The following is a 25,225-nucleotide window of genomic DNA, read 5'->3' as shown; positions in this document are numbered from 1 at the left end:
GGCCAGGAGGGGGTACATTGGAGGGAGTCCAGAGCTTGGTGAGTTGTAGTTAGAGGTCGGTCTGTGCTGCTGGAGGTGGGCTTTAGCTGCACCTATTATCTAGAGCTGCGATGCCAGCATTAGTGATCAGAGAGGATGTCCCACTCGTGCAGCGCCTGGATGTGAAACAATGTAAGCACAGGAAAGCTGATGCTCTTGGGGGGCTGACCTGAAAAGAAGTGTGTGGGGATACGCTGGCCCATGTTGCACAAAGAACAGCTTCACATGCTTGTCTTGGCATAGGTCTGGAGGCCTGTTTCATAGGAGGCACCATCTAGACAGCAAAGCAGATGTATCAACTCACTCCTCCTGTTCTAATTTATGTCTTCTCCCTGTCTGAGGCCAAGAAGTCAAGGTGGGAGATGGTGGCATCAGCTATACCTTGAAGCTGGGGTTATTTCTCGGAGCTACTTTTGGAGCTGGAGCAGTCACCCCAACCCCTCCTTGCACAGGCAGACTGAGAGGGAGGGAACGGACATCTTGGTGGGGACCCCCAGCTGAGGGCTGCCCGAGTCTGAACACTCCCCACCTCTGTCAGTATTCAAGCACAGGGCACAGCTAGCGGTCCCTGGGGCATGTAGGAAGCAATAATGCAGTGAGCATGAAGTACCCTAGCCACACTGCTTGGGCCAAGAAAAATGGAGGCTGTACCCTAGCCTCTTCTGCTGATGTGAAGTCCATAGTGTTGTTGCATGTTCAGGGCCAGATGTCTAGCTGAAAGTGGCCATGGAGCAAGCAAGAATGGTAGCTTTGGGCTGGCACTGAGGCCACTGCTATCCCTTCTCTTTCTCTGATGCCAGGAAGCTCAGATTTGCTAGCCAGTTATGAATTTGCAAAGCTGTTGTCTGGATGTGAAACACCTAAAGAGATCTTAATTGACAAACGAGCTAATGAGTAGCTTCTGACCTTTTTGTTCACAGACAAGTCCTGAGCCAGCATCACATCTCTTGGTCTGATGGTGGAGACGCAGGTCACTTCGTGCATGAAGCCCTCTGAGTCAATCACACCTGTGGCTGGCTCTTGCAAGGAAACCATCTGCACCTCATGTTGACCTCTTCCACTTGGAAAAGGCACACATGAGTCCAAGCTGTCATCTTCTGAGGTTAACAAACCGTGTCGCAGGCTTCATATCACTTCTACACCCGTAAGTTTTAGCACATAGTCTGTCACCAAGTTAGTGCTCACTTGCAGAGCTGGTCCTAGATTTAGCCGGTTAAACAGTGACTTCCTGGCCACCCCATCCCAACTCATCATGCTGAGTCTGGGATAGGCTAGTTGAAAAGTAGCAACCATGAAGGTGTCTGCTGTGATGGGAGCAGCACGAGGTGGTGAGCCCACTGGAAGATCTTGCTGTGCAGATCATGATCTGGCCACCTCATCTCAGCACGCTGGTGATGCCCAGAGCTGTGGCAAAATGGCACACTATTTACTGGGTTGTGTAAGTGACAGCACAACGCTGTACTCTGGAAAAAAATATTTAGCTCCACAAATATTCCCCTTGCTTGAATGCTGTAGAGGTATGGATCACAGTCTCGTTGCTTAAGCAGCAGCCCATTGGATGTAGGCATAGATGTGCCAGTGTGAATTCATTCTCTTCCTAACTCCTGCCTCTGTCCCTTCCTGTGTAACACTCAAAATCTTGTTATGAACAGAAAAAGGAACACTGTAAGTGAAGCCAAGGGTTTACTGTTACTACCTGCAGAAGTTTTAACAATATAATATTTTCAGCTATTAGTCTCGTAGTCCAATTTGATACAGAAAAACCTCAGTAATGCAGTTCAGATTGCTATACACACAGAGAAAAAAATTCTTTGCTTCTTGATATTATGTTCACCCTTCCTGTGTCCCCATGTTGATGGCTGTGGTGGGAGGGGGTCTTATAACAAGTTACCAGCATCCTGATGCCTTCAACAGGCAGATCTTGATGTTGCCAGTGAAGGTTTCCTTCTCTTCATCAGGAGGCACATGGTGTTGGTGGTGACAATTTCTTCCTTCTCAGTCCTGGGTCTCGCCTGAGTTAATTTCTGTATGTATGTTGTTTTTCAATGGTTCCCAAAATGTGTGTGGGGTTCTGTTTTCCTTGTCTCCTCTGAAATTGCCTTACTTGAATAACATGGGTTTGCACTCCTGCAGTGGTGAGTGACTGGCCACTGCAACAGGGACCCATGGTGTTGCACTGGAGTCACAGGCAGTTCAAGACACACAGAATAAATAATCGTTATCAGTATAAATGAAAACGAATGTAGGTGCTAGTTATCTGACCACTGATTGCTGTCACAGATAAGCAAGCTAAAATCAGCTCAGGCCAAGACACGTCCCAGTCCTTTGCACTGGAAGGTCAACATAAAGCCATGGCCTCTCAATAACGACATATTTGCAAGCTGCATTGAGGACCAGGTCCTATCTACTGTGACAATCAAGACACCCCACAGCAGTGGGCTGAGAGAGGACCGTCTCTTGAGTTGTGCAAAGTTTGTTCTTCTTTCTGTTGCAGCTCTACATCTGTAGTGGCCTGGTCTCCTGTGCTGCCAGTATTGGGCAGGTCTTGGGGGTGTGTGACAGATGCAGCGGAGGGAGGGGGTTCCTCTGCTGGGGTTGTGTCCACTGGCACCAGCCTAGAGTCCCTGCTGTGAAATGGAGGCTGGGAGAAGGGCTGGAGGCTGGGGAAACATGGAGAGGCAGCGGAAATCTCAGCACCTCTGCTGTCACTGTGGATCTTCTGCTGACCAGCGGCAATCAGGTATGTGTGACTTTGTTAAAAAGGGGAAACATGAATGGGAGAGGTCTGAATGCAGCCCTGTATGTGAGAGCTCCCAGCAGGGTGGGATCCTGACAGCACTAAACGCCAGTGTGGTGGGAAGGAGAAGCAGAGGGGAGACGATTCAAAATTTCCCTGCAAGACCTTCCTGGGCTTGTGGTTGCTGAAGTGTAATCACAGAGTGGGGGGACAGGCCTTTTCTTTCACTAAGTGAACTACAGCTAACTTAATTTGCTTGAGCACAGTCAACAGTGCAGGGGAGTCTGAGCTGTGCACTGGAGAAACAACGCATTTTAGCAAAGGCACTTCAGATTGACTGGGATAATTACCCTAAATGCAAGAAAAATGCAACAGAAAGCGCTCCAGGCCCTGGCCCTTTGCTGTGCACATAACACCTCAAGGGGCTCTGGGGCCTGTAGCAGATGGAGGCTGGCTGGGCGAAAGGAAAGTGGACCTGGTGGTCACATGAAAATCCCAATATTCTCCTCATGTCCTCACTGGGCTTTCTATGAAGGCTGACCTCACATCAGGGCTCCATTCTCCTGGCCACAGACGCCTAGTGAGCGGCCCCACTCTGCCATGGTGCGAGAGGCTGTGCCTGGAGTAGTACTGGTAATATTGGTGGCTTTATTCATGGAGGAAGTGAGAATGATTCTGGGCTTGGCAGGAAACATTCATTTGGGGGCGGGGGGAGGGGAAAGTCACGTGTGAAAAACAGTTTTCCTTCTTAGGTCACCCCTTTCATATTTTGTCTTCATGGAGGTTTTCTCCACCCCTTCCCTTCTAGAGAAAAGGCAAAAGCAAGCCCTGCTTGAAGCAACCAGCCTTCCCAGCGGAGCAGATGTCCCCGCCACTGCAGGGGGGAGACTTCAACACACCAACGCTACCAGTAGCGCTGCGGTTCGACGCTGTTGGGAACGAAACTCTCACCTCCGCGCTTCCAACAGAGCAACACGTTCGTACTAACGATGCGCCTTCCCCACCTGCCGCGGGCACCGCACCCCGGGTCCCTGCTGCCGGCGGTGACGCGCCACCACCCAGCGCCCCCCCCCCCCCCGCCGGGGCCGGGATGCCCTGTCCCCCGGGCGGCACCGCCGCTTCCGCAGCCCCCTGAGGCACCTCCCACCGTCCCCGGAGCCCGGCGGCCGCCCTCCGACACCGCCCGGGTATGGGATGGGGTGCACCTCCCCGCCGCCGCGCCCCCCCGCCGCAGCACCCCCCGGGGGAGGGGTGTCCCCGGGGCCGGTGCAGCCGCCGCCTCCCGCGGGTCCCCGCGGCCGGTGCTGCCGCTAGAGAGCGCTGCCGCACCGCGCGGGGCGGCGCAGCGCGGGCGGGCCGGCCGCGGGGCGGGGCTCGGGGCGGGGGCTCGGGGCGGGGGTTCGGGGCGGGGGCTCGGGGCGGGGGCTCGGGGCGGGGGGTTTAGGCGGCGGTGCAGCCCCCGGAGCTGCCCGCTGGGTCGCGGGGCCGGTCCCCAGGTCATGGCTCTCGGCGTTTCCCACTGGGAAGTGCAGAGCTGCTGCTTTGGGCACCTGAGCGTCGGTGGCCCGTTCTGACACCGGGTGTAGTGGTAGCTGTGAAAGCGCAGCACCAGAGCTGCACCGTCAGCCCGCAACCTAACATTCTGACAAACAAGCAGTAATTTCCAGGGCCACTACATCATGCTGTGCTCAAGCCATGTCTGGTGCTTCTACAAGTTACTCGGAAGATGGTGTGTACAGAAGAGGGTTGAAAAAAACCAGTAATTATTAAGGCTGCAAAGGTCAGATCACATTCGGCACAAGGTGTGCCTTGGTCTCTTTGCTCTGCGTTTTCTGTGTTTGGTCAGTGCAAACTTCGGGCAGTCTGAGGCAGACCAAGGCACAGCCGTGCTCAGAGCCCCGGGTGCACCCAGGTGGGTTTTGCATTTCAGCCGGTAGGCTGATGCAAGTGTCCCCCCTGTTTGGTGAGAACAAGCCCACACCTGGAATGCTGCACCCAGCTAGGGTAATCCTGTGCAAGGAAGGCATCACTGTACTGGAGCCCAGCTGAGGCCACTGAGAGAGGGAGCTGGAGCATAGGACAGGCTGAGGGAACTGGGCTTGTTCACCTGGAGAAGGTAAGGTGAGAGTGGAGTCTAACTTGCACTCCTAAGGAGGGTTACAGAGAATATGGAGCTGGGGTCTTCTCTGAAGTGTGCTGTGATGGGGCAAGAGGCAAGGAATAAAAGCAGGGATGAGGGGGAGTCTGTTTGGACATAAGGAAAAACCTACTCCTCTTGAGAGTGTGGCAGCCCTGCTGGGATGGGGACCAGGGAGGGAGGATCTCCAGTCTTGGAGATGGTCAACACTTGGCTGGAAAAAGCCCTAAGCAGTCTGGTCAGAGTTAGCCATGCTTTGAGCAGGTGTTGTATTCAAGATCTCCAGAGATCTCTTCCCCCTTTACTTTTTCTACAGTTATATGGTTTCCTGCTGAAACAGGAGAACAGGCCAGCTGGTGGAGCATTGCTGAGCCCAGCTGGGCACACAGTTGCCGTGCCTGGCAGCCCTGGTTCTATTGGAGAGGTATTTACTCAAATGGCAAATGCAGAACAGGAAGTGTCACAACTAACACGCTCTGAGCAGGAAATGGTGGCCAAAGAGGGAGTGGGTATTTGCTGTCACCAGGATTTACTGCTTAAAGTCAATATTGGTAATTTGACCAGAAAATTTTCTTATCTCTGCTAGAACAGCCTCCTGTGGGCTGGAATGGCTTTTCATTGACCTCTGGTGGCCTCTGGCTCTAAGTTGCTTGCCCACTTCTTTCTGCCCAGACTTAGAATACTTCATTTCTACTAAGGACCAGGAAACCCTCCTGACTCAAAGCATCACCCATGAGCAACAGCCTGCCACAAATCATCCCTGACTTTCTGCAGTCAGATACTCATTTCTTTGTAGAATACTCATTTCACAAGAGCTTTTTGAGAAGCAGGAAGCCAGGGTGCACAAACTGAACCACCTTTTTTCTCCCACAGAGCTGTGTTTCCTGGAAGAATATTGAAAGGCAATTGGCAGTGGACAGAGAAGAGTCTGCTCCTCCTGGATATGGTGTCAGCTGCCCTCTCCTTAGCTGTCCTGTCATGGCTGTCAGCCCTCAATATGGCTCCCCACACTCTGCAGGACATGGGGACAGGACTTGTGGCCCTGCGGCCCTGCAATGAGCTCACAGCAGCATGGTCATCCCAGGCCAGTTGACATTAACAAATACAAAGCTGAGTCTCACAAGTGAGGAGACAATCATAGTGGTCATACTCACTGCATATCACAACATGTCTGCCTTGGTCTGCATGGCTCAGGTAGCAGGTCAGAGCATCCTGGAAGAGCCTCACGCAGCCCTTTCACTGGTACAGTGCAGCAAGGAGGAGAGCATTGTGTTGGCCAGCTGCCTGTGCTGTCCCCATCCCTCAGAAGCCATCTCCCTGCACTCATCACCTGCTCTTCATCATCAAAAAGGCTAAAGTAATTTGCAGGTCTCTGACTGCCCCCAGCCCTCCCCTTCCTACCAGACCCAGACCATACTGTCATTCCAGAGGGTGAAATTTTCCTTTATTGGATGCTCTGTTAATGGCCCTGAGCAAAGAAACCTCTCTGGGGCTCCAGGAGGAGGGAAGGGAGGGAGGTGTTGCATCGCATCTGCAGAACAGCAGCCTCCCTCCCCTAGACACAGCCACCCTTGCCAGCCCATCCCCAGCTCCATACAGACATCAGGACCAACCTCAGAAATGCACATGGACCTCCACAGCGTTCAACTTTACACCTGAACCCCTTCTACATAAGCAAGAGCTCTGTTATCTGTACTCTTGTCAGAGAAAGAAGCTGTGTTGCAAATGAAAGTGCTGATAAGGAGGGCTTTATCTTTCCCCTGGTTATTTTGTGATAAGATTTGTTGCTTGCAGGCACACCTTTCTCACTGGCTGCCAAAGAAGCCAATTAGAGTGACAGCAGCTCTGAGACAGGTTGCATGGTACCCACCTGTACCTTCAGGGTGACTCCAGGACTTCACGGCCACCAAAGGCATCTGGAGACTCATTGTTACTGGTGTCAGCGAGATGTTACATCTGCTGAGACACAGAGCTTGCAGGGCTCTGGGACAGCAGCAGTGGCAGCAGTATCTCCAGAGCCAAAAAAAATCCATGAATTCCCCAAACTGAGGGTGACCTCAGGGCCTGGCCAGCCCTGTGCTCTGGGAGAAGGCCCTTGGTAAGTCAGATAGTGGCAATAGAGACCTCCCCCCCAAGAAGAGAAAGACCCTCTGTGTCAGGATATTACAGGAATGTAAGAGAGCCACCCCCTGTGCCACGCACAAGAGAGGAGGCCATAAGACCCAAAATGTCGAAGAGAGAGACAGCACCCCATTCCTTCCTGGCTTGAGGAGAAATCCTGTGTGCGTGGTGGGACAGCCAGGGACACAGCAGCTGTGCAGAGTGGCTCCTGTCTTTGCCCCAGATAGCATTCCCTTGACAAAAGTTCAGCCAAGTTTCAGCCTGTCACACTTGGCTGTTTTCAACCATCTTTTGTTTGCCTAATGCTGCAGCTCAGCAAGGTTGGAGTGAGGCTGCCCCAAAATTGAAAACTAAATGGTTTCCAGGCTTTAGGAAAGCAAGCTGCTTGCTGGGGAGGAAAACAGACTGTGAGAAAGCCCTTCGGACTGAAGATAATAATGCAAGGGCTCATAGGGGTTATCGGGTACAGGAAAAACCCCAAGCTGGGTAGCTCCAGTGAGCCAAAAGTGGCAGTGGGTTTCAGGTTCGCAGTCTTGCATTTCTGCAGATCAGAAATGCCTTTCAGAGACATGGAGAGATGCTGGTCTGTATGTTTAAACTGCAGTGTGGTGGGGCACCATGCATCCCTCCGTGAGACCACCACCCAGGTGAAACAGCCTGCTGGCAAGAGAGGGCAGGGGGGCTCAGGAGCTGCCGGCACTCCACTCCCAAAGGACTGCCTTTGTGCAAGCAACTACATTCTTCCTCATCATAACTTGAAAGAAGCATGGAAAGTGGAGTGACCAGGAAAGTGTAAACTTTATTGTTCACAAGGAAGGAGCTGGCTCAAATCACTCAGCAGGACTTATCAGAGTTTGTCAGGCAAGAGTCAAAACATGGAAAAAAAAGAGATGATTAAAATAGAACATGTTTGCTGTAATCATTATCCTGCTGGTCATTTTCCAAAGGAGTATTCAAAGCTTCTGGTATTTCTGCTTCTGCTGGTTTCACCACCTCCTCTTCACCTATAAGGCATGTAAGAGACGGATCATTTCATATTGGGAGGCTGTCATGCGTTACCCCTCTATACCATGCTAAATCCCCTGTGGCCAAGCTCCTGCACTTGCCTGTGGTATTAAGTAGCTCCTGGTGGCCTGCCTGCCTTTCAAAGCACATGGCAGTCCCAGGGGTTGTGGAGGGGAGTTGGAGAGGGTAAAGCCCTGGGGGGGGGGGGGGTGGGTAAAGGCAGGAGGCAAATAAACACGGCCCTGATGCTTGCCCCATTTCAAGATCTCAGGGCTGGGAGCTGGACTCTTGTGATGTGCTGCAGTCAGCCCCGGTCCCCAAGACGCAGAATTGTTGTTTTCCATGGCACATGGGCATTGCACGCTCTGCAGTCAGAGGCCTCTTCTTCTCCCCTGGCACAGACATTGCTGGAGATGCATTTATTGGGGTGAGAGGATGCTCACCACCTCTGAAGCAGATCCTGGGTTTTCGTGGTTTTGAAGCAACCTGCATGCTTGGCCCACTGACCACTAAAGTAAATGTGCTTTCTGGTTCCCAAGCCAGACTGGCCCAAGCTGCATTAGCTGTAAATGGATTTCCTGAGCCCTCATGGCAATCTGCCATTCAGACCAGTTTAGTGACCTCTGTGCCTCAGTCCTGGCAGGTTTCAAAGGTGTAGTCCCCTGCAGACACACACCTCTCACCCTAGTGGCCACCTTCTCTCCCCACCTGCCCTGGTGTCAGCCCTGGAACTGGGTGGACTGTGGACAGAATGTGTCCGATCTTTGGCTCTCCAGCTCTGGCCTCAAGAGACCACCTCTTCTTTCCACAGCACCTCTGCCCTAACCTGGCTCTTGACAGAGCTGCAGAGGTGTCCTTAGGACAAGGAGCTGTTTAGGACCAGGAACCCCAGACCCCGTGCCAATGACTCTGCTGACAGTAGTGGGCTTTCCATCACTTCCCATGACTTGGAAAGTGGTCTCTGCTCCTACAGCCCCAGCACACCCACCCACCCTTTCACAGCTACGCAAGTCATATTTGGTGGGGTAAGAACCCATGCCCTAGTGGTGCTGCAGGCTGGTTGTTGATAAGGTGGGCAACCTTGGCTGGCAGTTCTCAAGAGACAGCACTGCACTGTCTCCCAAGCCCATTCAGGGACAGCAGCTCTCCGGAAGCTCACCCGTGGGATCCTGACTCCTGGATGCCAGCTTCCCCTCCACTGCTCCTGGTTGCATCCCACTGAACAGGCCCTGGATGGTCGGCATGGGTGGCTGTTCTTGATACACTGGCTCAGGTGGTGCCAGCTCAGATGGTGCTGGCTCAGCCTTCTCCTGTGGGTTGGGCTGCGGGTCTGGCTCCACTTCTGGCTCCAGGCTGGGCTGCATCACCAGCTGGCGGCCCCGTCCTCGCCCGGCTCCTCTGCCCCTCCTTTGCCGTTTGCTCTTCTCCTGATCCCTGCCAGAAGATTTCACAGGGGTGAAGCGTTGGGCATGGGGCAGAGGACTTTCCCTCCTGCCCTGAGGCCACTTTGACAGGTCCTCTGCTGTGGTCTCAACCAGTCCATCCCAGCAGGAGCTGCACTTGTGCCTTCCTCTCCCCCAGCCCCGCACAGCAGCCTTCTGTGGCCACACCAAGGGGCAGGAGCCTGGGCACCAAATTTTTCCCCAGCCTCACACTGTGGTTGAGGATTGCGATTGCTTGCCACCCAACCCACCACCTACATAATCCACCTCGCATCCACCTCTGCCCTTCAGCTTGTGGCCAGGCCTTCAGCAGCTACCAGCTGCAGGTCACTTTTCCCCGCTGAAGACTGATGGGGCACAGATCAGCTCTGACCCTGTACGAAGATGAAGGGGCTGGGCTGCCATGCCTGGGCTCCGGTTAAGGGCATCAAGAAAATGCCTTCACAGCATGAGCAAGATTTACCTCAGAACCCACTGAACTGAGTCTTTCTCCTGGGCTTCTGCTTTTCTTTTCCGGAGCAGCTCCCGGTCTCTCAAGCGGCGGGTGATGATGACATCTACAAGGACAAATGGAACACTAACATGACATCCTGGCCAAGAGATAATTCGATCCCTCCTGCCTGTTGACAAGAGCACTGATGCGAGAAGCCATGCTGGTTTTGTTATGAAGCAGGTCTTGATACGAAACTGCTTGGGTGCTGTATTTCCAGCTCAGCCTCAGTAGGTAGGACCTGGTGACACACCACCCAAAGACCCCAGCTTCCCAATTTAGTTACACTAAATTTCTAGTTGCAGTTTTCTTCCTGCTGCTGCAGCCTTGGGGTGACTCTTGTCCAACCTACTCACCACTGTAGGGACCTGGAGCCTGATAGAAGCACAGGGCAGGCTTTCTATGCCGTGAGGACACCATGAAATCCCTTGGCCAGACATCACTACAGGCTGCAAGATAATTCATTGTGTTTGCTCCGTTGTTACTCTTTTCCTCAGATAGCTGCAACTGGCCACCACTGAGATTAAGATGATTATCTAGCTAAGTAACTAAGGAGAAAGCCGTGCCCTGCAGAACAGCCAGCCCTAGAACGGCACAGGCTTTCCCATGCACAGATGCCCATGTGTATTAGGCTGAGACCCTGTAGGGGATGGTGACCCCGTCAGAGACCAGGACAGGGCTAGTGCACACTGCTGGGGGTAAGGATCATGTCCCAAAAGACTACACAAGCAGCCCCAAGGTGATTTGCAGCTATGAAGAAGACCACAGCAGGGCTGAAGACAGGGTGACTCATGTGAGAAAGCTCCAATGCTGACTTACCATTTGAGCAAGACAGTTTACCTACTGCCACCAGGAGAATGAGGCAGATGCCTGTCACCCTGTGCAATGCCTTCTTAGTCCAAGGTAAGTTGTGTTCATTTTACTGGTGCAAAGGGCTCCAGTTGCCTTCCTGAGGCAAAGACATCTCTGCCATCTACGCCTGGGTGAATGATTTCCTTAACTTCATTGAAGCCAGCACTGAACTTCCTTCCCCATGTCTTTGTCCTGACAGACAACATCTCTGATGATGTGGCAGTAGGTCTTGTGGCTTCTGATCCAGCCAGCCCTGAATTTTCTAGCTTGGACTCCAAGCTGTGATAATAAAGACCTGGCTTAGATCAAATAGCATGAGACTGCTCCCTTGGGACAAAGGGCATTGTTCAGGAGCAGCAGCTTCCCTGGGGCCTGGAGGGAGAGGGGACTCTTACCACGCGTACACTGAAGAGGTCACAAAAGTGCTGGTTTTCATAGTTCAACAAAACCCACACAATGAAAAAGAAAAACTATGACCTGCTCCTTCCAGATGTAATCAGATCCAATTCCTTTCACAATGAGCCTCAGCTCACACTAAATTATTAGGTCAAATCAGTGAAGAATGGTCATTTTGTCATTCCCTTGTCCAGCTGGGAAAACTGGCAAGGTGAGAAGGACTTTAGAGGCTGAGCTGGGACTACAGCTTTTGTATCCCAGACATCTGTTAAATTCAAGAAAAACAACAGCTCAAGACAGAAAAAAACCAAAACGGACAGCACGAGCCGAACTCTACCCAAAGATCCTTACACAAGACACTTCTGATGATTAATAATAATCTTGCAGAAATTTAGCTTGGAAAGGATTTCAGTTGGTCTCTGTTCCAATGTCCTCATCAAAGCAGGGCTAACTTTAAATTACATCAGGATGTCCAGGACCTTCTCCAGGGAAGGTGGAAATACCTGAAAGCCCACCTCTCTGATCTCCGCACCACTCTCATTGTGAATTTTTTCCCCTTTCTATCCAGCCACATTTGCGATGTGGACCTGGTGCCTCCTGTCCTTTCCCTGTGCATCCCTAAAAGGATCCTGGCTCTCCCTTCTCTGTTAGGCAGAGGATGACCACGATGAGATCTCCTTTTCAGCATTCTCTTCTCCTGGCTGAACAAGCCTGGTTTCCTCAGCCTGCCCTTGTATGTCACCTGCTCCAGCCTTTATCAGTCTTGGTGGCCCTGCACTGGACTCATCCCAGTCTACCTTTGTCTTTCCTGTGCTGAGTCATGCAAATCTGGGCATGGAATTCCACATGCTGTCTAACTACTATTAGCCCCAACAGCCACCATCACAACCACAGAATAAAAAATAATCCTACTTTCTTTTGTTGCCTATTAGTTTTTCTTTTATTTTATTGCCCTTTTTTGTATGGTAGTTCCAGGGGCCGCCTTTGCTCTAAGCACAGTAGCTTGTACTGTACAGGAGAAGCCATACAGGAGAAGATGGCTCCCCTCCTAAAAAAATTCCAGCCTAATCAAACCAAAAAGAAAAGGCACAGCAGGCTGCAATACAGCTGTGAAGGCCACATGCAACGACAATGCCGGAGTATCTCAGTCATGGCAGGGGCATCTCAGCATGACAAGAGACAGTGTCAGCCTCTGACATGAAAAATGCCTCACTTGGACTGCACAACATACAGCCAAGTAGACATTCCCCAAATGGGAGGCTGTTCCCTGATGTGAAGCGGTATCAGAGACAGCAGGGCACAGCCAGCAGGAGATGACTTTGCCATCCACATAGCAAAAGGCAGGAAGCTGCCTGGGAAGATGAGGTTAAAAGTATAAGGATCTGCACAGGGCTTCAGTTTAACTACTGAAGTACATAAACCCTTGCACATCCCTTTGCAGCTCAGGTAACTTGCTTTGCCTTTCAAAATGTCTTGTGAGCCATAAAAGCATTTTTAGCTCCTTGCAATCAGTTTCCTCCCCAGCCCATCCCAAGCAAATTGTTTTGCACAGGTAGCAAACATTTCTAATTGGTCCAAGAGTGCATTCCTACAGCTGCTCCAAAGCTGTCTGTCACCTGCTAGCAACTAGGCAGGAAAGATCACAGTAAAACATCTGCATCCCAAAGAAAAAAAATTATTTAGCAGAGGACACAAAGATACAGAGATGAAATGGAAAGAAAAAAAGTCCATCAAGCTAAGAGAACAGTGAAACAGTATTGCCAGTCTGCAAACAGACAATATATGGATGCTGCCTGAGGGACTTTGTCTGAGTTGAAAAGCCTTTGTAACCTTTGTGATCTGAAAAAGGATGCAGAAGCCATATATATTTGCAGTTAAATGTGCACCCTTTATCCCCCGGGCATAAACTGGTAATTATTAACTCCTTTGGTGACAAAGATCATTCTCTCCTCTCTCCAAAAGCTCAGGTTAGGAGGGGTCTTATCATTACCTGGCACAGCATACTCCTCGCGGGCTGCAGAGGGTGGCAGGGAAGAGTCCGAATAAGCATGGTCTTTGCCTAAACTCTCCATTGCTCTTTGCAGTTTTAAATAGAAAGTAGCTTAGTCCCCTGGGAACAGCATCTGGAGATACTGGTGCAGCATAATGAGAGCTTGAAAAAAATGCAGACTGCCCGCCCAAAACCTCTTATCGGGCCAGGCCACTAGTAGGGCAATAATATTCTCCTTATCAGTGTGCAAAGGTGTATGAGTCTTTGCCTAGGATCTACTGTGTGGATTGCAAAACATGTTAGTGCTTTTATACAGTAAATAATTCCACTTCAGATAGGAAATTTACAATTACTACTGCTAAACTGTGACTCAGATGCCCTCCTTTACAGTAGAGAAAAGCTGCATGGTAGGGCAGGGTGCGGCACTGCCTCACTGCTGGTTTCCAGAATGAGATGCCGGGAGGTGGTGTCCATCCTTGAAGACCCCTTGCGAGGTCTGAAGTGGGACGTATGCTGTTTGAAAGGTATTTGCATAGGACCCTAGCAATGCTGGCAGGAAGGGACCTCCACCTCCACTCCAGCCCCCCTCAGAGCAGGACTGTCCACTGCATGAGGTCAGCGCAGCTGTGGTGTTGTATGCTTTGGAAGCCTCTAGGGGTGGAGACTAGGATGGATGCCAAATTCATGTGACCTGTCCAAGGGCTGTATCACCTTCCTGGGAAATCTCAGACAGAATAATGAAACCATACCTGGACTCCAGCCAAGGGCCTGTGCATGCTGAGGACTTCCCAATGGCTCATTGGTCCCATATGTGGTGGATCGAGGCTATGAGCAATGCACTTCCCTTATGAAACAGGATGGCAATGGACAGCCCCAGTAAAACCAGTGGGAAGACCCAGCTGGTCACTTGCTGGTTGCTCCTAACTCTCTGTTGCCCATCACAGCTCCAGACCTGCACAGCGAGCAGGCTCATGCAGCCTCTCTGTGACTACTTTTGGGCCAGTATAGCTGAAAAAGGGAAGCTTTTGCTTGGTGCAATGGCTTTGATCCTGAGATCCTGCTCCTGGCTCCCGCAGTCTGCATGGCTGGGCCCACGGTCAGTCTGCCTCAGTTTCCTGCATGTAAGATGAGGTGGCAATCTTGGCCTCCTCTGCAAGCTGCCTTTGGAGTTTCTCATACCAGGGTAGCACCAAAAAGCTTAAGATTATACCTGTGTATAACAATTCTGCTGGACTAGGGACACCACTTTGGCTGGTTTCTAACACACTCAGTGCCAGAGTATTTGGGATTCAGCTTCTGCCAGCACTTTTCTCCATGAGATACTCAACTGCTTATGCTCTGGTGAGATGCTAGTGCCCCTAATCCCATGCTCCAATGAATTCAAAGTGGCTCCAAGATTGGTGGAAGAACCCAACAATATGGCTACTCCCAGGTTCTCTTGTAATTGCCTGCCTCTCATGGCAGGGATGATCCCACCTCCTTCTGCAATCCCAGAACTTGCCCTGGAGCAGAGCAGCTCCTCAAGATGAGCAGAGCTGACCTGCCTCCAGTCTTTGCCAGGCCTTTTTTTTTTGTTAACATACAGCCTTTGCTCTTTTCAGGTTCTGTCTCTAGGTCCATGGAAGCTAGAGCTTGAAATTTCATGCATTTGGGCTTGAGATGTAACCTGGAGGTCCATGGTCATCTCTGCTGCCTTTCTGCTTATCCCTTGAACTACCACTTCACTCCAGGGCTCCTCCCCTGTGTCCACTGCAGATTACATGGTACCTCCAGAGAGGTGGGGCAGGTTTAACAGCTCCAAAAGAAGCAGCAGGGTGGTGGCAGCAGAGCAGATATGGGAAGTCTTTGATATGGGAGGGTGGGCCAGGAGCATGGATGGCATAAAGAGATGTGAGGCTTCCAAGTCATCCACAGGGGAGTTTCTTCTAGCTCAGTCACAAGCAAAGGCAAGGTGTTCCATGCTGGTGAGGGTGTCCATGTTCCAGCACTCTGTGATGCTACGCGCCCTGGGGTCACCCTGCCTCATGCAGACATCCTGAAAAACTGTATCTTGCAGGATACTCTACCATGCAAAGACAGTGCTTGGGGAGGAGGAAAACGTATCATACCTCAAATAACGTGTTCAGTTCTGGGGCCCTCACTACAAAAAAGACATTGAGGTGCTGAACCACATCCAAAGAAAGGCAATGAAGCTGATGAAGGACCTAGAGAACAAGTTCTGTGAGGAACAGCTGAGGGAACTGGGGCTGTTTAGTCTGGAGAAAAGGAGGCTGAGAGGAGACCTTACTGCTCTCTACAACTACCTGACAGGAGGCTGTAGCAAGGTGGGTGTTGGTCTCTTCTCCCAAAGTAGGAAGCGACAGGAAAGAGGAAACAGCCTCAATTTGTGCCGGGGGAGGTTTAGATTGGATATTAGGAAAAACTTATTCACTGAAAGGGTGGTCAAGCACTGAAACAGGCTGCCCAGGGAGGTGGTTGAGTCACAATCCCTGGCGGTGTTTAAAAGACGTGAAGATGTGGTGCTTAGGGACATAGTTTAGTGGTGGCCTTGGCAGTGCTGGGTTAATGGCTTCACTCGATGACCTTAAAGGTCTTTTCCAACCTAAATGATTCTATTCTATAATTTTATATGCCTGGCCACAGCAGGACATTATATCTGGAAGCACTGTTACAAAGAGCCTGACATATTGTGGGCTGTTTGCAGGTGATACAAAACAAAACATGGAAGAAAAGGTGAAAACCCCTGGATGCTTCTGTGTTCCATGGGACTGGGTGCATGCTCAGGCTGTGGCTAGTTCAGCTTCTTACACCCCCCCGCATCGACTCAGTCACTCCAAAGCCTGGTGAGGTCTGATAAATGACTCTTGACTCAGCAAAACATTGCCATATGACACTGCAGAGCTGGTGTGCTGTGAATATTTCTCCATTCCAGCCATCTTCTAGCTGGCTAGAAACCAATAAACTTGTAAAGAACATTTGTAAAAGAAAAAGCTGCTGTCCTCTCAGTCTTTAGAGGTGCTTAATGGAATATATGGGCTTTAAAATCTTACAGAGCCTGCACTTGCATCTCTCAGGACTGAAATCTCTAGAGATTTGGCTTTTGTGTGTGAATTACTTTAAATCCCAAGGAAGTGATTTTATTATCCCATGGGAAGGCTTTGGTGATGGATAACAGTGTGGAAATTACAGACTCCATTGCCTAGTTTTGAATTGTCTCTGCTCTGAAGTGGAAGGACTGAGGGGCAGAGACTCACCCACAATGCCAGGGACACTGGGCTCCCTTTAGAGCCCAGTGTTGTTCCCCACCAGCACCAGCAACACAGCAGACTCTTGTTCTACAGCAGTACAACAACCTACAGTCCCTTTGCTATAGTTGGATTTGTGCAAGCAGGTTAAATTTTCTGGCCAGTCTTGGTTGCATCAACTGTTGCAGCCGGACGCTTTACAGTGTTGCAGGTGCTGCCTCCCTCCCCTCTCCCTCCACATTTCAGTTCAGCTAACCCTGGGCCCTCTTCACTGATGCATCCAGTTTCCTAGGTGAGGATGCGGAGGTGCTCAGCCAGCTGTCCAGCAACCTGGGCAGCTCCAGTGTCACAGACTCCTCGAGTGTCACTGGAGCTGCTCGATAGGGGACCACCAACCTTGAGTACCTCTTACCATGCTGGTCCCCCACATGGCTTTAACTACCCAAAAGCCCTGGAAATGTTTTGTCCAAGGGACAGCTGGACCTAGGGCTGGATTCTGCCACCAGGCCTGTCTCCTGGCACTGTCAGGACCGCTGCCACTACAGACACAGCATCACCAGGCTATGGATCTATGTATAAGTCAAAGCTATTTATAAGCCGCAGTGGTATCTCTGTTTACCCCCGTGTGGAATTGCTACTGCAAGGCAATACCGAGACCTGCATATCCCTCCCTGCAGTCATGGATGCAGCCCTGAACCCAGGGTTATCTGGGGATAACAACACAGGCAGCTGGGGGAGCTATGCTGCTGTCACTCTAGCAGGGTGTCAGGGCACTTCTTGCAGTTTTGTCTTGCTTGACAACAACAGAGAAGCAATTTTCAAGCTTGTCCTTCACTGCTTGTCTTGAGGCAGGTTTGAGGGCAACTTGCCTGGTTGCAACATGCTTCTCTGGAGGCAGGACTACCAGTAGCTGTGTGTGACAAACTATGGTGCCTATGAGCAGATAATCCCTTCCTCCTCCTACCTTAACTGAAGCATGAAAAGAAGGGAAACCGGTAATTTCAACAGGCAAAACTGTATGCAGAAGTGCAAAGCCATATCCATACCTCCTGCCACAGACCAGTTCATTGCTGCTGTCTTGCTGTCCATCAGCTGCCTCCTGGATCTTGCCTGACCTTGCCAGACAGATCTATCAGGCTTCAGAGTCAGGCTCTCCACACCAGGCTTGGTCCAGCTGTCCTGCACTGTCCCCTGAGGTCTGTGGTGGTGTCAAATCACTCCCTTCACTTCCCCTCTGTCTGCCACTTGCTGTTGAGCCATATGACATGAACAGGTAAATCCACCAGTCTCCCCATGGAGGACAGATAACTGAATTTGCTGCACATAGAGTCAACACTGACCCTGTTCTGAGGCTGCCCACACTTTGACCTTGCAGATCTGGCCCATAAGTGTGTGCTTTAGCTTTGCAGTTTCTGAATAAGCACTCCGTGTTGTGCTGGAGGCATGCAGTTTCCCTTTTCAGAAGAGCCCCCAGATTGTGTTGGTTTTTCCTAGTCTCTGCAAACAAATATAGGTTCTCAGGGGATACACAGTGACGGGCTGCAGCCACTCTGCCTGTGTGGCTTGAGCCACTGTGTGGGGCTGAGATGCCAGTGCCCCTGTCCTGGTGGGACAATGGGTACCAGTTATGCACCGTGGGGTGAGCATAACCTTCCCCTCAGTCCTGGCAGAAAGCTGGGAGAGAGCTGCCCACGTACACCCCACCTGTGCAGCCGTGTTGGTGGCGGCAGGAGCAGAAAACCCCAGGGGGGAGCTGAGCAATGTGTTTGTGTTGTTCACCATGGAAATGTTTTGGGAGTGATAACCCCTCCAAAGCCCTTCTCTATGGTGCAGGGGAGACACCATCTGAAGGTCTGCACAGAAGGACTGGCATCACAGACAGCAGCATGCAGCCAGACCACCTCCCCCTCGCTGCCCAAGGAGTGGCAGGGGAGAAACAGGCTTGCAGAGCCCTGGGACAAATGAGCAGATGGTGAAATAGCAGTAGCCATGGACAGGTGGGGAAGCTGTGTCTCCTCCTCTGCAGAAGTGGAAAGGGTTCAGGGAAGGAAAATGGGGACAACCAAAGCTCTGGACAGCTCTGAGCAACTAGCCAGGCTAGGACTTTTCAGCCTGCGGAAGAGCTTTTAATGAGAAAAGCCTTTAATAACAGCAGCCACCTCTGGGCCAGAAGATGGTCAATGCTGGGTCAGATGGATCTCCCATCTGACCAAGCATGGCTGGTTTATGCTCCTAAATGCTATTTCCAGCTGCAGCATTAAATCTAATAGCCATGGCTTTGTCATGCACTATGGTGCTGTGGTGTCCCACCTGGTGATCCCAGGAAGGTGCAGAACTGGAAGAGGTGTGAGGGGATGGATTATATGGCCAGCTGGCCAAGCACATTAGCCATGACACTGGCACAGCTCGCAGACTCACAGAGCAGTCACTGACTTCAGGGAGCTTGCTTGACTGTATGATGCACCCTGGACCCTTACCTAGATGCCTGCAAATGAGTCATGTGAGTATAGTAGCAAGTCAGAGCAGCGTGATCCCCTGTGGGTGAGCACAGACCTGTCCTTGAAGGGTTTCAATTCACACCAAAGCACTTTTCAAAACTGATCAGGAACCTCAACCAGTCATTCTGTAGTATGTATCTGGTACAGGACTGAACTGAATTCAGGAGGCATGTCACAGATTAGCCAGTGCCCTCTAATCTCTGACACTGTAAGAAAAGGGGACCCCTTGCATACCCAAGTTATACAACCTTGTTACTAGGTATTTCGTGAAAGATGAGTTGTGTCCCATCTGGTAGAAGTGGGAGACAAAAGAGCAGAGGGAGCCTCCAGGGCTGCTGATGGACACTTACACTGTTACCTTTGTTGGACTGCGCCCTGCCATAGTCCCAAAGATGACCCTGAACCCAGGAGTGACCTAGATCTGAAATTTGGCAACCAGCTGGGAACCTGCAGCTCCCTGAGAGTATTTCTGTGTAATTAATTCAGAGTTTGAAGGTTGCTGTCAAGTACTGGAGCAGAGACCCATGGTCCCTTGCATTCAGGGTCTCCACCTGGGCTGTTTCCATGCTGCCATGTGTTGCCTGGGCTGATTCCCATTCTGAAAGGCTTTTGGATAAAAAACTGAATAGCATCTAATATGAGAAGTGTCGATGTATTTTCAATGTACATCAGCTTTGGAAGTGGTGGCATTTACTAGGGAGCCAGGGAGTTACCTTTTCCCATGATGAAGAAACTTCACTTTCCCTTCACTCAATTGCCTCCTATAGAAAAAACTCACATTTTTTCTGCACCTTCTTCACTGGAATCTATGTGCTTCTTGCTGCTCCCACGTGGCCTTTCTCACAGAAATGTGGGTGAAATATTTCTGGTTTGTGATGTGGATTTGAAATTAATGTTTTGATTGTATGCTTTTAGCAGCCCTTTGTGGGACTGGCTTGTGCTGTTTTCCCTCAGCCTTGCATAAAACTGTACTGTTGAAATAAGATCGTGCATGTTATTTTATTATTCACCATTGCTAACTTGAGTGTGCAGTCAGCACAGAGCACACTGTATCAATTAATCAACTATTTCTAGGCTCAGGAAAGCTACCAGAAAGCTCAGATATCTTGACACTCCCCATCTTTCAAAATCCGGATGTCTTGCCTGGTTTTCCTAGAATAACATAGGAAAAAAAGAGTAAGAGCTCAAAAAAACACTCCCCAAGTCACATTTTGGCTCCCGTCCAGCCCATGGAACACAGCTGACTATTATAAAATTGGCTTGCTCATTTTCCTGTCTAAAAAGCTGAGGTGACTGCAAGCCATCCTGGCACGCAGATGTCCCCTCCCCAGGCATGCAGCAGTAGTGGTGGAACTCCAGCCCAACCTGCTCACAGCAGGACTGTCCCCAGTGTGGGGTTATGGTGGCCACGGCTCTGTCTGAGCCCTACCCACCACCCCACAAGGGTGAACAGCCCCTCTACCTCTGCGATGCACCATCCTTCTGGGGAAGGGGTTTGCCCTGTGTCCAACCTGTACCCCCTGAGGCTGCTGCTTGTGGCTGTTGCCCTGTGTTGCATCACCTGCTACCACCAAGAAGAGTGTGGCTCCATCCTGTTTGCAACTGTAGGCTGCTGCTAGGTCCCCCCAAGCCTCCTCTCACCCAGACTAGCCAGATGCAGCTCCTCCATACCTCCTTGCAGCTTCCCTTGACAATCTGATCATGCCTCTCCTCCTGCAGGCCAGCACACAGTTTGTATTATTTTCTGTGCAAGTGCACTGCTGACCTGTGTTCAACCTGATCTTTGCTCTCAGTCCTTTTCTAGCAGGAAACCCTACTCAGACAATCACTTCCCAACCTGCATAAAATCACTGCCCCGAAGCAATCCTTGTGCTTTTCATGGGGTCCCTGTTGCCCTAGCCCTCAAGTTTATGGTGGTACTTTCAGTTTGAAGTTCTGCCACAAGAGGCACATCACAGGGCATCTGCATTCACAGAGGCGCCTCTAACGGGCTTAGCGGTGCTATTTGACTGTCCACGCTATATGCCTAGTTGACTTTTTTGCCCATCTATGTTCCACTCTCCCTTCTCTAATTGCAGGCAGCACAGATAGTGAGACCTTCTCCCATCCTCTGCAGAGAGTGTCTGGTTTGTTGGTAGCTTGCAGGCACTTGTGTTGGAGGGTGTCCTGGCCACGAACTCCTGACCTCACCTTTTGGATCTGCTGATCATGCAGCCACAAGGTGGTCTGATTTAGCAAGCCAATCCGACAGATGAATATTCAGCTCTTCTGTGGGATTAGTCCCCTGCCAACACAATGAGCCAAGTCCCCCACCCTGCAACTGCACAGTAGTCACTAAATGCAGTGCCAAGGATGGGGCAGGCAAGGGCTGGGGGCACCCCTGCACCTATCTGCCAGCTCAGGGAAGTGAAGCTCACAGGTTTCACAGCCCACTGCCCAGCTCAGCTGACATACAAAAGTCCTCTTCCCCTTTACTATCAGGAACACGTGTGCTTCCCACCTGCCATGGCTTTTCCCAGGCACAGGGGAGGCTGAATGACAGTATTTCACAAGCACCCAGTTTCAGAGGGCCAAAATTAGACTCCTGGAGGTCTCTGCCAAGGGCACGAGCTTACATTTGCTGTACACAGAGCTGGCATTCATTGGCATAGGTGTTCCCGTCAGTTCCACAGACAGGCAAATGCAGGAGGGGGCAGGCCTGCAGCTCGACCATGTCTCCACACACCGGCTGGAAAGGAGAAACCACAGCACACATTTCAGTGCCAACAGCACCCATCTCCTGCTCTCACAGCACCCAGGCAGGAGCAAGTGGCACTGGCAACCTGGTTCCCTCTATCCCGGACAGGACAGGGCATGCACACACAGTGGGAAAGCAGGGAGCAGAGGCCACCATATCCCTCGGTGGGACTCACAGCCTGGGCTTTGATGTGGGTTTGATGCTGGAGCTTCAGTACCCATGAGGCTGGGGATCATTGCTGGGAATAGCCTTTCTCCCAGGCATGCCAGGCACTAAATCCTACCTCAAGCCATGAACAAGGAAAACCAAAAACCTCTTACCCTTCTCAGGCCTTTCTCTTCATTCACCTCTGCCCCTGAAACAGAGCAGGGACCCATGAGCGTGGCACACCTGTGACCAGTGGCAGGAGCAGGCAACATCGACAAAGGGTCACATCCAAAGGGAAGGCAAGGTGGTGCAGGGTCTGCTCAGGACCCGGATCAGCTGTGTGGGTTTTGTGAGGTAGGGGTCAGTTTTCTGCAGGCCACCCTGCCGCCCTGCCAGCAGCACGGCCTCCATCTGTAGCTGAGCTGGCTGGGACAAAGCTGGGAATGCCTGTTCCCACCCCAATCCTTCTCTCAACAGCCCTCTTTCCCAGTTTCTGGACCAGGAGCATCCAACATGTCCCAGGAAATGTGAACTGAAGCAGTGCTGCACGGGGACGTGGGGTATCTCAGAGACCTGATGCTGGGTGGCACTGCACAGCTGGTCAACAGCCATGCCCAGGGAGGGCTGCATTCAGTGGACTCCTCTTCTGCTGTTAGACAGAGCGGCAGCAACAGTTCACAGTCTGTCTGTGCAGTGCATGAATATCCTGGGAATATGAGGGCTCACACCCAGGCAGCTGCAGTACCACTACTACATGCACCTAGGTAGCGTCGTTTTTTAAGAGTCTACAAACAGCTGCTTCGCACATGAACATTCTGAGCACATAGTGCTCTTGCACAGACTTGCAGGTCTTCATGGATACAGGAACAACAGTAGCTGCCGCCCCAGTATATGTGCTGTCCTCCCACATCTCAGTTCTCATTCAAATTGCAGCCTGTCCCCTATCCCATCCCTCTCCTGAATGCAATATCATTGATGAACCAGGCTGCAACCCTTGCCCCAAACTGCTAATAGGGCACAGTGTGTTTGCTGCAGTCCTTCCCCACCACATTGCCCCTGTGTTTGCTTGCCCTCCTCACCTCCTCTCCAAACCTGAACTTCTGGGTCTTTCTGCCCTCCCACCCATTTTTGGTCCCTCTGTCATTCCCAAGCCACCACCAAAGAGCTGGCTGCCAGCAGCAGAGCAGGCTTACCACTGGCAGTGACAAGAGTCACCAGTGCCACCGCCACAACCAGCAGCTCCCTCGCAGGCATGGCTGGTTCAGGCACACACGCTCATGCACCTCGCTCTACTCCTGACTGCTTTATAGAGGAGGGCACCAGCTTATCTCATCAGTGCTGGGAAAAGCAGCATTTTGAGCAGCATTTGATCTGCGCTGGGAACAGCTGGACTGTGCACCCAGAGACCGCTTGGGTGCTCTCATGCAACTGATAAGCCACCCCAATGCCATATGCCAGCTCCTAGTGCTGGCACTAGAGGCTGCTTTACAGTCTGGGTTGGGCAACGCTGCTCTTCTCTGCTCCACCCAGCTGGTTTACATCTGCGTGTATCTCACCTGAACCATTTGCAGCTGCCATTCTTCATGTGTGGCAGATACCCCCGTTTGGGTTGGGAGGCTTCACATGGAAAAGCCAGGAAATTCAAGCTGATTTCTTGGCTGCACTGTGGTCTGAGCATTATTCTGTGAGACCCAGCCAGGCAGATATTCAGCTGCCTGATGCACTGGGCAGGACCCCAGGAGGGGGCTCTCAAACACAGAGGAGGCCTGACATTCTGCTGCAGCAAGCCCACCCCATAGCTGGGTGGGATGGGACAGGCTGGGCATGCGGAGGGGCTGGAGGGAGTTAAACTCAGCTGAATGGGAGCAGGGAGCTGCAGGTGCAGCTGCTGTCTGTGCTCCTCCACCCCGCAGCATAGGCAGTTTAATACCTTGCTTTTGCTCACCAGCTTGGTTACATGAATGGGTCACAGCTGAGATGAACAGAGCAAAACTATCTTTATCATAAAATTCAGTGTGATGGTAGGGGGCTGTATGCATGGATATCCAGTTTACATAGAGGTGACACATACAGCAAGGAGGGGAAAGCAAGGCCAGAAAGGATCCTCAGTGGTTAGAGACAACCAACTCTTCAGTGAAGGACTTCTCAGCAAGCATCACCACCCCAGAAGTTCCCAGCTGCTTTGCCTACAAGACTGGACGCTTGATATCCATCTTTCCATGTGAGCATCCCCATCACCTCTTTCTGAGAAGCTGAACTTTCAACATCCATCCCCACCTTCCTCTGGTGAATCAATATCAATTGTTGAAGAGTGAAAGATGGAAAAGAGGACCACTGGGTGGAGACTCGGCATTGTAGCTGAAGATCAGTGTTGACTAAAAACTCCTTTGGTACAGACTTGCTGAGATGACATCTGGGTCAGAAGTAACAGGGGGTCTCCTACACCCTGGGACCAGGTAGGAGGTGCTGTGTGTGCAAGGGTCAGGCAGGGGGTAGGTGTCCTACAGAAACTACCAGCAGACTGGGAGAGCTCTAGACACCCACGGCATGCACATTTGCACTTGCTGAGTAGCTGACCATGACTGTGCTCAGGACATTTCTTCCCCACAGCCTTACCTGAGGCTTAGGAGGGTACACGCTGGCCCTAGCTGGCTGAGACAAGAGGGAATGGCTTGGTGAGCGTTCCCCATGGCCAGAGGCATATGGGCCCTGCATGAGGCTGCTTCCATCCTTGCCCTTGGGAGGCTCTGGCACCCAGCTCAGCAGGGCTGTCTGGTCGGTTTTGGGAAGGGGGAAAGTGACTGATTCAGGGTTCCCCTTGCAGAAACTTTCCTCCACACTGTCAAGACGGCTCTGCACATGTTTTATGTTCCCTCTTCACGGAGTTTACACAGTTCAATAACCTTTGGCTTTTATTATTATTCCACTTTGGAAATCCCTCAACTAAAGTAAATATTTAACTGCATTAGCAGTTGTTCCTGAGGCACATGGGGGCCTGTTGGTCTTGTTTAGTCTATTACAGGGGTGGCCAAGGGGGGATCTGATAGCAGTCTACAACAGCTGGTTGGGCAGTTGATGGAGCCAACGTCTTCTTGGTAGTGCCAGATGGCAGAATAAAAAGCAACACACAAACTACAGCCCTGAGATGTTCAGGTTGGGAGTTAGGAAACAGACCTCTACCCTGGAGGGTGAGCAACCCAGACCAGCAGGGAAGTGGGAGATCTCTATCCCCAGTGGGCCACGTACAAAACCACAGATGCCCTGACCAAGCTTTGCTGTGCACAAGGTTTGGTAAGCAAGCCCTGGAGGGCCCTGCCTCCACCACTCTGTGTCCTGGGGTCACAGCAGCTGTCATCCTCTGGCACGTGCAGATGTGTTTCCTTAGGCAC

General features: G+C 51.4%; 2 protein-coding genes and 1 long non-coding RNA gene across 4 annotated transcripts; 1 reads left to right on the top strand and 2 right to left on the bottom strand.

Moving 5' to 3' along the window:
* The first annotated feature begins 2,588 nt into the window (after positions 1-2,588).
* Positions 2,589-7,953, top strand: LOC114011426 (uncharacterized). 2 transcript variants are annotated; one of them, XR_008744869.1, is made up of 3 exons: positions 2,589-2,779; positions 3,585-3,752; positions 5,787-7,953. It is a non-coding gene; the product is annotated as an uncharacterized LOC114011426 (long non-coding RNA). The 2 variants fall into 2 exon arrangements; XR_003553309.2 differs by lacking the exon at positions 2,589-2,779 and having other exon boundaries at positions 3,391-3,752.
* On the bottom strand, positions 7,814-13,388 carry HEMGN (hemogen). The gene is made up of 4 exons (XM_013297089.3): positions 13,210-13,388; positions 9,945-10,038; positions 9,199-9,473; positions 7,814-8,038 (listed from the first exon to the last, which is right to left on the bottom strand). The coding sequence occupies exons 1-4, from the start codon at positions 13,289-13,291 to the stop codon at positions 7,929-7,931; spliced, it is 561 nt and encodes a 186-aa protein (XP_013152543.1). The 5' UTR covers positions 13,292-13,388; the 3' UTR covers positions 7,814-7,928.
* A 6,544-nt stretch (positions 13,389-19,932) lies between these two features.
* On the bottom strand, positions 19,933-23,096 carry SPINK4 (serine peptidase inhibitor Kazal type 4). Its single transcript, XM_027782974.2, has 4 exons — positions 23,030-23,096; positions 22,010-22,044; positions 21,568-21,680; positions 19,933-20,104 (listed from the first exon to the last, which is right to left on the bottom strand). Exons 1-4 carry the CDS (start codon positions 23,088-23,090, stop codon positions 20,050-20,052), a joined length of 264 nt encoding a protein of 87 aa, XP_027638775.1. The 5' UTR covers positions 23,091-23,096; the 3' UTR covers positions 19,933-20,049.
* Positions 23,097-25,225: the final 2,129 nt, after the last annotated feature.

This window comes from Falco peregrinus, chromosome Z (assembly GCF_023634155.1).
Source record: "Falco peregrinus isolate bFalPer1 chromosome Z, bFalPer1.pri, whole genome shotgun sequence".
In the NCBI taxonomy this organism is placed as follows: Eukaryota; Metazoa; Chordata; class Aves; order Falconiformes; family Falconidae; genus Falco; species Falco peregrinus.
The sequence above is the reverse complement of the archived record's forward strand: the minus strand, read 5'-3'. Positions and strand labels throughout refer to the sequence as shown.